This window comes from Rhinopithecus bieti, unplaced genomic scaffold (genome assembly GCF_001698545.2).
Source record: "Rhinopithecus bieti isolate Rb0 unplaced genomic scaffold, ASM169854v2 scaffold_23816, whole genome shotgun sequence".
NCBI classification, from domain to species: Eukaryota; Metazoa; Chordata; class Mammalia; order Primates; family Cercopithecidae; genus Rhinopithecus; species Rhinopithecus bieti.
The window spans coordinates 2,504,320-2,515,873 of NW_016811019.1; the positions used below are offsets into that span (position 1 = coordinate 2,504,320).

Sequence of the window (11,554 nt, forward strand, 5' to 3'; positions counted from 1 at the left end):
TAAAAAATTTATTTACTCATTAACAAGGGGACCAGTAAGCCGTTAGAACCAGCTCTAAGCAGAATTCAAAGCACCCAACTATATTGTTGCATCAGGACTGGGGAATGAATTTACAAATCGATGCAAAATGGCTTTTCTCAAGGAAGGGTAAGACACAATATCAAGTCCAGTGGAGGGGGTCTTACAGAGTTCTGTAAAGCACCACAAAGAAAGGCGGACAGCCCCCCTAGTAACAGAATGCTCGGTTCGGTGTGCCAAACTATGACTTTTTTCATTGAAGACATTCAGTAATTTTTTGTCCATTTCAACGTGTTTCATAATTTTTCACTACAAAAAAATCACTCATCTCTAAAAACCCAGGAGCTAAGCAGTTCTTCCACGTTATTTTGTTTTCATTTATCCTTAATCTTTTTGCCTTTGGCAGAGTTGGATGGTCTTTCTTCGCCCCCACCAAGGAGGCTTCGGAGGGAAAGGAGGGTGTTAATCCAGCCCCTCCACTCCTCCAAGCAGTCTCCCATTTCCGCCACAGGGCCGAGGACCTCTCCAGGCTGGGCTTGGCCCCGTCCCTTCCTCGCAGGCCCCGCCCCCAGCCCGCGCAATAATCGAGCTGCGCGCAAAGGTCACGTTATCAGCCAGTGACGCTTCCCAAGCAGTACGTGGCACACATTGCTCAGAAAAGCCCCTTGTGCCCGCTTTTTGCCATCCGCGCTGTCTCGTGTCTCCCTTTTTCCATTAAATGCCTCTTTTCTTGCGGGTCTTATCTCGGGGATAGTGAACTACGGAGCTATACCTATCCGCAATTATCCTAGGCCCAAGAGCCAGCCCTTGCCCTCACGTAACAGGCGGAGACTCGCTGAGGCGAGTTGCACTTCTAATTGAGCGTGAGGTCTTGTCAATCTCTTAAGTTTTTCCAATCAGAAGTCCGGTCCATCCAGCCTTCCGCTCCCCATTGGCCTGTGTGGAGGGAAAGGGGTGGGTAAGCCGAAGTCGCTGCGCTCAGTGCGCAGGCGCGAGAAAACTGGCAGGGGCCCGAGCCGGGGGCTGGCTTGAAGACGCGTCGTTGGGTTTTGGGGGCCTTGAAAGAGCCGTTTGAGTTTGCCTGCGGGTGGAGAACGTTTGTCAGGGGCCCGGACAAGAAAGAGGCCCGCCTGTTACGATGGTGTCCATGACTTTTAAACGGAGCCGCAGTGACCGGTTCTACAGCACCCGGTGCTGCGGCTGTTGCCATGTCCGCACTGGGACAATCATCCTGGGGACCTGGTACATGGTAAGGCGGGCGGGCGTGGCGCGCATGTCTGGGGGGCATGGGGAGCGGGGCCTGGTGCAGAGGGGGTGGGACTGAAAACGGGGTGTTGGTTGGGGGGGGGACTTGGGGGGACGCTGCTTTTTAGGGCGCGCCTACTCAGCATGAAATCCAGGGACTTTGGGGAAGTAACCTTGTTCAGGAATCGGAGTGGGGGGCGGGAGGCGGTGGTAAGCATGGGGAGATTGTTCTTTGGCAAGACTCTGAGGAGAAAAGCGAGCTTGAGAGAGCAGAGGCGATGCAGGCGAAGGGACGAGGGTGCTAGGATTTGGTGGGAATTCCTCTGTTTTGGCTCTTGTTGTATTTCTGCGATCTGAAAGGCAGCCCCTCCCTTGCTCCTATCCAGCGTTCCCTGGAATTTTTTCCCCTAATGAAATAATTAGGAGCGGACCTTGATAAATGCAGCCTAGTTTCGACATTGGTCTTCCGGTTGGGAAAGCGAAAGATCCGGCGGTAACCCCGTTGGCCGTGTTTCTTGGACTTTGTTTTGTTTCAGCGCCTCTCTTGCGTCTCCAGAATCGCTTGGGGGCGATAGGTTATGCCTGAGTTGACGCCTGACCAGCTTTTGTCCTGGTGCAGCCTCCTCCCTGCGCAGTAGGTGCTTTTCGTAGCCGATCCGCTGTTTTTACAGAGACCTTTATTGAGAGCCGTCTCCATCTTGGCCACCTAAGCTGATATCTCCTGGGTTCCAAGATATGTGTGATTCTGCCCTAACCAAGTTGACACTGTTGTTGCCTGGTGATTCACTAGTAATACGTTTGTGATTTTTCTTTTTTAATTCACCATTTATAGTATCCATACACATTAAACCTAACTTCTCCGTGACTTCCAAATATGGGATTCAGTTTAGGTAGTTTTAGGTTATTATGACTTTTCCGAGGCTGTGACAAACTTCCTACATGGTCGACTTGGCCACTTTCTTTAATGACTTCGTGAATGTGGTTGTGTGGGTGACGTTGGTGATACTGTGCAGTTTTTGATACTTAACTGTAAAAGAGGAGGAGAGTTATCCCAGACACAATCTGTTTTCTCTGCACTTGCTGCTTCTTCCCACTCATTGTCTTGAAATCATTAGTAAGCATTTGGAAAAACGCCAGATGAGAATCATCTTCAATGAGGCAGATACTGTTCCATGGCCCACCTCCGGAGGACCACCTGACTTCACTTGACTCCTACCTGCCCTGTTGTTTTTTACCGTCTTGTTTCTGATGTACGTTTAAAAAACAACACGAATGTGTAGGTTTGCTTGTGCTGAGTTTATTTTCATGTTTCCTATACTTTTGTGTTCAGAAATACCGCCTTACTGATAGAACTATATCACATTTTCCCTCAGAGGCTCTTTCGTTCTGTATTTTAACTGATTTGGAATACTAAACATCATACAGTTAATGGCCATCAGCTGCATTATGTTTGTGACTTCCTTTTATATCTTCTCCATTTTGCTGAGGGACTGGGTCTAATTTCTTTTGTTTGTCCTTAGCTCTGCCTTCTATTTCCCTAAATGAATAATTCATAACTTGAGGATCCTCAAGCCTCTTACTCAATTCCGTCTTCCTCGCCCCCAGAATATGACTTTCTTTCCTATTTATCTAAGAGAATCCATCGGCCTGGCTCTCTCGCCTGCAGTCTTAGTCTTCCTGTTTCTTCTCAGATCCTTCCCTCCACTCACAGAACAAAGGATTCCTAACTCCTCAAGAAGAGAATACCACCATTTCTATTTCAACCATCCGAATGTAATTGGCTGTATTTCTTTTCAGTTTTTTCTCAGGCAGATGTTTTGATGCTGTGGGTTCAGCTGGAAAAGGAATAGAATAGCAGGATAAAGTGGGAACTACAAACAGGAAACTCAAAAGCAGAGAGAAAAACTTCAGTAGGGGCGTTTATTCTTTCAAAGTAGGGAGTGAGGAGTTTACATCTGTTCCCTACTGTAAGCCCTTGTTATGAGAAGGGTTCACATTATCTCTGAAGACCATGCTTTAGTTTCACAATTTTAAAAAGATGCCATAGCTGTTCTTTGCATAGACTTCTCAGATTCGTGTAAAACATTTTATTGTAAACTACTTAAATTATTTAACCTGTCTTAAATTGGTTAAGAGATTTACTGACCACCTGCAGTGTAAAAGGCTTTGGTGGACATATAAAAGGAATAAATGACAGGGCCTATGTGTCATTTGCCTTTTGTTTTCCTATTATCTGCCAAGCGCTAGACTCTCAAATGTTTCTTGTCTAACACAGCATCTGCCCTTAAGATGTTTGTGGTATCACAAAAAACTTGGAGCACAGATATGAAAAACATATGGTACAGTCATGAGGAAAAGGGGAACGTGATCAGTAATATCAGATTCTAATCAGAATAAGTACTGGACAAAGGCCATTAGTTTTGTTTATTATAGTTTTGCTGATGACTTTCAAAAGTGTAGCTTCAATACCATAGCAATGTAAAGAGTCTCTGCCAACTTGGGGAGACATGTAACACTTACGATACAAGACCACTTAGGCCAAAATGTAGTATAATACTTCGAAGCAAAGAGGGCCTGTCCAAGTAGTGCATTTTGTTCTCAGAAACTACTTTACTAAGAGAAACAATATGGGGATGAGTGAGTATTAAATGTCACTTCGCTCCCTACCTGCCTTGTCGAGGTACTCTCTTCCTTGATTCCTGATGAGGCAATAATTCGCAGTCTGCATGGGAGAATATTCATGTTTCTTTTTACATTACCTGGGCTGGACTTTGAGATGTTGATTCCCCCTGTGTCATTTGGAACTTGGGGATGCCCCTCTCCCTCGCTCTGGGTGACTGTGTCTGATATAGTCTCATTGCTTTCTAGCCACAGCTTCTACTGGTCTAGTGTTAAAGTATTGTAACACTATATACTAAAGTATTCATTGTATGGAAAATAGTGCGGTGGAACATAGAGAAAGCCAGAACGAGTTATCATATGCACCGGAGGTACCAGCCCTGAAGTGTTAGCCTTTGACGTTTTAGATAGAAAAGAAGTGTACCTGGTGAAGTAACAGGAAATTTCAGAATAAGCTCATGTTTAAATTCTGGCATTCCTGAAATTGTTTTCTCTATCGTTTATTGAAGAATTTGAAGCCAGTTGATTTTAAACAAGTTTCTTACGAGGTATAAGCTCAAATGTTTATTGAATAATTGAAAATGGACTTGAAAGTGTGCTGTGGTAGATACACTTTGTGGTTAATGGTGTGTACTACAAGACTACATTTTGAGCATTTGTAATAATTTTATCTCTTAGACTTAATATATGGCTAATTTTTCATGAGTGTCTCAACCATAAGCAGTTTGAAGTTCTACATCTGGGAGAGAAGTAAAAACAGATTTCCTTAAATTCTATTCCTTTCCAGCCCTCACCTCTGACCTCAAGTAAGCATAGCTTGTTTATATTTCAGTTAGTTTCCTTCCTTAAAAAAAAGGAAGTTTTGTGCCTCCACCTTTGCATATGCTATTCCTTCTCCCTGAAATGTTGCTGTCCTCGCAAGTCACTTTCTAAAAATTTTGTTAAGGACATTTTCATACATGCAAAAGTAGTGAAATAGTACGAAAACCTCCCATTTATTCATTACCCAGCTTCAACTATTAGCAACGTTTTGCCAAGTTCAGATAATTTAACGGTTAACTCACATGTTTTCATGGTAAAGCTTTTTTTTTTTTTTGAGACGGAGTCTTGCTCTGTTGCCAAGCTGGAGTGCAGTGGTGCAATCTCGGCTCACTGCAACCTCTGCCTCCCGGGTTCAAGCGATTCCCCTGCCCCAGCCTCCCAAATAGCTGGGACTACAGGCACCCACCACCATGCCCGGCTAATTTTTAGTATTTTAGTATAGACGGAGTTTCACCATATTGTCCAGGATGGCCTCGATCTCCTGACCTTATGATCCACCTGCTTCGGCCTCCCAAAGTGCTGGGATTACAGGCGTGAGCTACCGTGCCTAGCCAAGCTTTCTTTACTTCCTAGCCAGAGGGATCTGTTTTTCCCACGGTGCACCTGCAAAAGTTTCTAGATACTTCTTGTATGTACTTATTAAATAGTACTCAGTACACATTGGTAGGATTGTCCTTTTCTATTATTTTTCTCTCTACAGCAAGATGTTCTGGAGGGAAGAGGGTGATGTCTTACTTTATAAGGGTAGTGGCTCACGCCTGTAATGCCAGCGTTTTGGGAGGCCAAGGCAGGTGAATTGCCCAGGAGTTCAAGACCAGCGTGAGCAACATGACGAAACCCCCTCTCTACCAAATAAAACAAAATAAAAATATATATAATATATATGAACTGTCTCCTCCAAAAAATATTGTGAATACTCAGTTGTATCTGCATGTAACAGTAAACAGCAAAAAACTTTTTTTTTTATTATACTTTTAAGTTATAGGGTACATGTGCACAACGTGCAGGTTTGTTACATAGGTATACATGTACCATGTTGGTTTGCTGCACCCGTCAACTCATCATTTACATTAGTTATTTCTGCTAATGCTATCCCTCCCCCTGCCTCCCACCCTCTACAAGCCCCCGTGTGGGTGTGTGATGTTCCCCACCCTGTGTCCAAGTGTTCTCATTTTTCAGTTCCCACCTATGAGTGAGAACATGCGGTGTTTGGTTTTCTGTCCTTGTGATAGTTCGCTGAGAATGATGGTTTCCAGCTTCATCCATGTCCCTGCAAAGGACATGAACTCATCCTTTTTTATGGCTAAAAAACGTTTTAGAGATAGTCACTTTTGATCTTTTATCAGATAACAAACTTTGCTTAGTTCTGTAGACTGACCCTCCTGTGGGTGCTTTCTCTGCATGGGAAGCTCTTATCTGGATGCCTCCTTAAACCAGACACACTGTTTTAATTATTATCTCAGTAGATATTGGCTCTGGGCAAATTACTGTGGGAAAACTGAAAAATGATTTTTTTTAGTCTCCAAAGAATCTTCTGGAATAGATGTGGCAGTGAAAGAAGAAAACAAAGAATTCCTCTCTCTAGACCCTGTGCTTCCATGGATCTGAAACAGTTATTTTGTAACAAGTCAAATCTAACAGATTTCTTGTGGTACACACTTATATAAGATGTACAAGAAGCTTTAAAAAAATGCACACCACCTGGTTTGACTGATTAAATTTACAGTACTGTTAACATATTAAGTGGTGAATCCGCAGCCTATGCTGCTAAAATATTGCTGTATTCTATACCTCTCCGTATTGCCAAGTTTAGAAGTTAATAATTTAATCTCTCTCTTTTTTTTTTTTTTTTAATGGAGTTTTGCTGTGTTGCCTGTGCTGGTGTGCAGTGGCACGATTATAGCACACCTGCAGTCTTGAACTGGGTCAAGCGATCCTCCCACCTCAGGCACCTGACCAGCTGGGACTGCCAGCACACACCACTGTCCCCAGCTTAATCATTCTTTTTAAATTACGTTTTTATTAACTTTCTTTCCTGAGTACCGTGAAAGGAAATGAATCAGGAATAAATTTTTGTAATAGTTAGTACATAGTTGGATATTTTCAGAGAAATTTTATATTGTAAGACTACAGTTAATTTTATGTATTTTTAAAAAAGCTAAACATGTAATTTAGAAATATCAACTTTAATCAGAGGTAAGTTGCCAGGGCTTAATGAGCACAAGGTTCATTGGTGAATATGTTTAAGATCAAAGGATACCAGGAGCAGTGGCTCGTGCCTGTCATCCTAGCACTTTGGGAGGCCAGTGCAATAGGATCACTTGGGCCCAGGAGTTCGAGACCAGACTGGACAACATACTGAGACTCTGTCTCTACAAAAAAATTTTTTTTAAAGTCACAAGGATGGGTTTTCCAGTGTAATACTTTAAGATTTAAGTTGGGGTTCTAATGAAATGACGTGATCTAATGGAATGTAACTAACTCAAAGAAGTTTGAAAAAAGCTTTTTGAAGTAGCTCTGAAATTTATTTCACCATTTCTTGGTCCTTTTGATTAGCCCTATAATTTTTTTTTTTTTTAATCTTCAGTCGTGTGACCCACAGTGAAATGAAACTTGAAGTGTCTCTAGTACTAAAAGAAGATAATAGTGGATGAGTGTGTGTGACTTACCTATGGAAGAGAAGAAAAGAGAAGAGTTTTTTGTTTTGTTTTTTAAGAGACAGTCTTGCTATTGTTGCCCAGGCTGGTTTCCAGAGCTCAGGCAATCCTTCCCACCTCAGCCTCCCAAGTAGCTGGGACTATAGGTGTGAGATTTTTAGAAATCCTTCATGTGATAAAAATATTTAAGAAGGGAAAATAGAACTCCTAAATATTTTTTGGCATGTCATTCCCTTCATTTAGTAATTGAGTTTGCATGCTTTTCTTGACAAAGGAATTTCTGTACTGCAGACAGCTTTTTCACTGTGACTATAGTGTGTTTTGCAAAGAAGAGTTTGCCTAATTGATTTCAAACTGATTTCCATACACAGAACATACAGCGTTTTAGTAGATACATCCGATTGTTCAGTAATTAATTCACCTAGTTGTATTAGCTCATGCTCATATACCACATACACTGGCCAAAACCCATTGCAGCAAGTGTGGGCAACAAAAAAGTCAGCCTTCAATTGGGAAGAGCCACCTTGCAAAAGTGATTGTTTCTGGTAAGTCCTCTCAAGAATTGAAAGATAACATGCCTTGCCTCTGAACAATGCAAGGAAAGAGGCATGCTGCTGAACATAGAGAGTAAAGTCTAAACATTGTATAGCTTTAGATAATGGTTTCTTTGGGAAACACCTTAAAACAGGAGTTACTGGGGAATGGTTATTAATAATCATGTAGTGCTGAGAAGGAGATGTCTTAAAAAACAGACTTGTATCCTGATTCTCCCATCTGTCAGCTCAGCAAGCTTAACACAAGTTATATAGCATTACTGAATCTTAGTTTCCCCATCTACACATGGGCTTTAGTAATACTTACTTCATGGGTTGTTGTGAGGAATAAGTAAAGTAATATACGTAAATACACATGTCATAGAGTATATCCTCAATAAATATTGGCTGATTCCAAATTTGATATTGTGACATTGTTTAGATCACCTACCCTAAAGATAAAACTTGATCTGCTTATCTAGCGGATGTTAGTGAAATGACTTCAGCTGATACACAGGAAATGCATTTTCCTTTTATTTATCATTCAAGGTGAAACAGGAGAGAAGTATATAATAGTTTGTTTAAAATACTATTGCTAGCTGGCCGACACAGTGGCTCACACCTGTAATCCCAGCACTTTGGGAGGCCGAGGCTGGTGGATCACTTGAAGTCAGGAGTTTGAGACTAGCCTGGCCAACATGGCGAAACCCCGCCTCTACTTAAAAATACAAAAATTAGCCAGGCTTGATGGCGCGTGCCTGTAGTCCCAGCTACTTGGGAGGCTGAGGTGTAAGAATCGCTTGAACCCAAGAGATGGAAGCTGCAGTGAGCTGAGATTGCACCACTGCACTTCAGCCTGGGCGACAAAGCGAGGCTCAGTCCCCCCAAAAAAAGAAAAAAAAAAAAAAAAAAAAAAGTCCCAGCTACTTGGGAGGCTGAGGTAGGAGAATCACTTGAACCCAGGATGTGGAGGCTGCAGTGAACCGAGATCACGCCACTGTGCTCCAGCCTGGGCGACAGCGAGACTCCATCTCAAAAATGAACTGAATAAAAATAAAATACTAATGATAGGAACTTAATAACCCTTGAAAATTCCAGATGTTCACATTTTCACAAAGGGAAGGAGGGCAAATTCTGTGAACTTTACTATGTTAGGTAAGGAACCTAACTCCAATCCTACGTGAGATTTCTATCTTGAGTCATTAACAGTACTCTTTCCGAGTACTTAAATGCAGTGAAGCCTCCTGGGATATTGCAGGGATTGGCCAACAACTATGGGCACAACTCATTTCCTTTTAAAATGGATTTACAACCCTGGGAGACTAGGAAGATTCATCAGATATGATGGAATTTCAGCAGGATGTTCCTCTGAATAGCTAAACAATTTTATTCTGAATTTGCTGGTTAATGGGAAGGGGCAGCCTCTGGCAGCTTTGTCCTCGGCTCTGTTCTCTTTTGTTAGTGACTTAGATAGAGATACTGGTTACATGCTGATCCTAAATTCAGGAAGTTGAGACAGGCAGTAAATCTGTAGTGTGTCAGAATCTACATCCAGAAAATCTTCATAGGCAAGAATGTAATAAGATGAAACTCAGTTACAGGTATATTAAGGCCTATGCTTGAGCCTCTGAATCCAACTGTACAAGTACAGGTGGTAGCTTAGCACAATCAAGTGTGAAAAAGAACTTGGTGTTTTAGGGAGTGATATTCATGTGATATTCAGAAAAATTTATAAAGCCAGTGCAGGCCGGGTGTGGTGGCTCATGCCTGTAATCCAAGCATGTTGGGAGGCTAAAGCAGGAGGATCACTTGAGGCCAAGAGTTCAAGACTAGCCTAGGCAATATGGTGAGGCCTTGTTTCTAGCAAAAACAAAAAACCTCAGTACAACTTCAGGTTGCATTAGTTGAAATTTGTTAGCCAGCGTATGAGAACTGACATCTCATTGTGTTCTGACCAGGCTGACCTTACCTCATTTTAATATATGTCCATCAAACTGGAGCACGTGTAAAGAGGAAGACAAAAGGGAAATAGGTAGCTAGGAAACATGCTAGTCAGAGGAATGGCTTAAAGATCTGAATGTCTGTTCTAGAAAACACAGTATTTGGAGGCTGTTTTCAGGTATTGGAGCACTTATTTAGAAGGGAGAGCACGTTATCTCAAAAGGTAGATTTAAGGCTGGGCGTGGTGGCTCATGCCTGTAATACCAGCACTTTGGGAGGCTGGGGCTGGGCGTGTCACTTGAGGTCAGGAATTAGAGACCAGCCTGGCCAACATAGTGAAACCCCGTCTCTACTAAAAATATAAAAATCACCTGGGTATCGTGGTGGGCACCTGTAATCCCAGCTACTGGGTGGCTGAGGTGGGAGGATCACATGAGCCTAGGAAGGGAAGGCTTCAGTGAGCTGAGATTGTACCACTGCACTCCAGCCTGGACAACAGAGACTCTATATCACAAAAAAAAAAAAAAGAATTAAGACCAGTAGATGAGTTAAGTGACTTTCAGAATGTTGGTAAGTCTCTTAAGCATTTGAGTCTAGCTCAAGAGGAAATAGTGAGTTGTCTGTCACCAGATGAGAGATGCTGTGTAGGAGTTTTGGGCATCTGATGAATAAATATAACAGATGAACAGTAACTTCTTAAAACCCAGAAATTCTGAGATTGGTATATGACTAAATAGGTAGCTTTGAACATGAACCATTTGTAATGATTCTTTAGTTTTAATTTTTGTGTAATTTTATTCTGGTGTATTGGTTATACATCTTATCTCTGAAATGGTTAATATTATTTATACTTTATAAAATCTTTATTTTTAAGTTAGTCTCATAGTGGTAATTGTGTATTGTTTTATCTCACAGGTAGTCTCCCACTGTTTCATATCTGTGTTACTTCAAGTAAGACAATCTTAAATATGAGAGATTGTGCTAAGTTTGTGTCATAATGGTAATTAATGTAACTGATAGAATGTTACCTTTTCCAGGTAGTAAACCTATTGATGGCAATTTTGCTGACTGTGGAAGTGACTCATCCAAACTCCATGCCAGCTGTCAACATTCAGTATGAAGTCATCGGTAATTACTATTCATCTGAGAGAATGGCTGGTATGTGTTGAATTGAAAAAAAAAAAAATCTCCCCTGCTAATTTTTATATACAGTCATGTGTTGTTTAATGATGGGGACACATTCCGAGAAATGTCACTGGGTGATATTGTTGTGTGAACATCATAGGGTGTACCTACACAAACCTACTGTACACCTAGGCTATGTGGTAGAGGCTCCTAGGCTAAAACCTGTGCAGCAGGTTACTGTACTGAATACTGTAGGCAGTTGTCATACAGTGGCAAATAAGTGTGTATCTAAAGATAGAAAAACATAGTAATACGCCGGGCGCGGTGGCTCAAGCCTGTAATCCCAGCACTTTGGGAGGCCGAGAAGGGTGGATCACGAGGTCAGGAGATCGAGACCATCCTGGCTAACACGGTGAAACCCCGTCTCTACTAAAAACTACAAAAAACTAGCCAGGCGAGGTGGCGGCGCCTGTAGTCCCAGCTACCTGGGAGGCTGAGGCAGGAGAATGGCATGAACCCGGGAGGCGGAGCTTGCAGTGAGCTGAGATCCAGCCACAGCACTCCAGCCTGGGTGACAGAGCAAGACTCCGTCTC

General features: G+C 42.3%; 1 protein-coding gene across 1 annotated transcript in view; it reads left to right on the forward strand.

Annotated features, from left to right (window-relative positions):
- Window positions 1–625: 625 nt before the first annotated feature.
- LAPTM4A (lysosomal protein transmembrane 4 alpha) overlaps window positions 626–11,554 on the forward strand; it is a 19,146-nt gene continuing 8,217 nt past the window's right edge. The window contains exons 1-2 of the mRNA XM_017893321.1: window positions 626–1,267; window positions 10,873–10,993. Coding sequence (XP_017748810.1) covers window positions 1,157–1,267; window positions 10,873–10,993 — 232 coding nt within the window. The 5' untranslated portion in view covers window positions 626–1,156. The remainder of the gene's footprint in view (window positions 1,268–10,872; window positions 10,994–11,554) is intronic.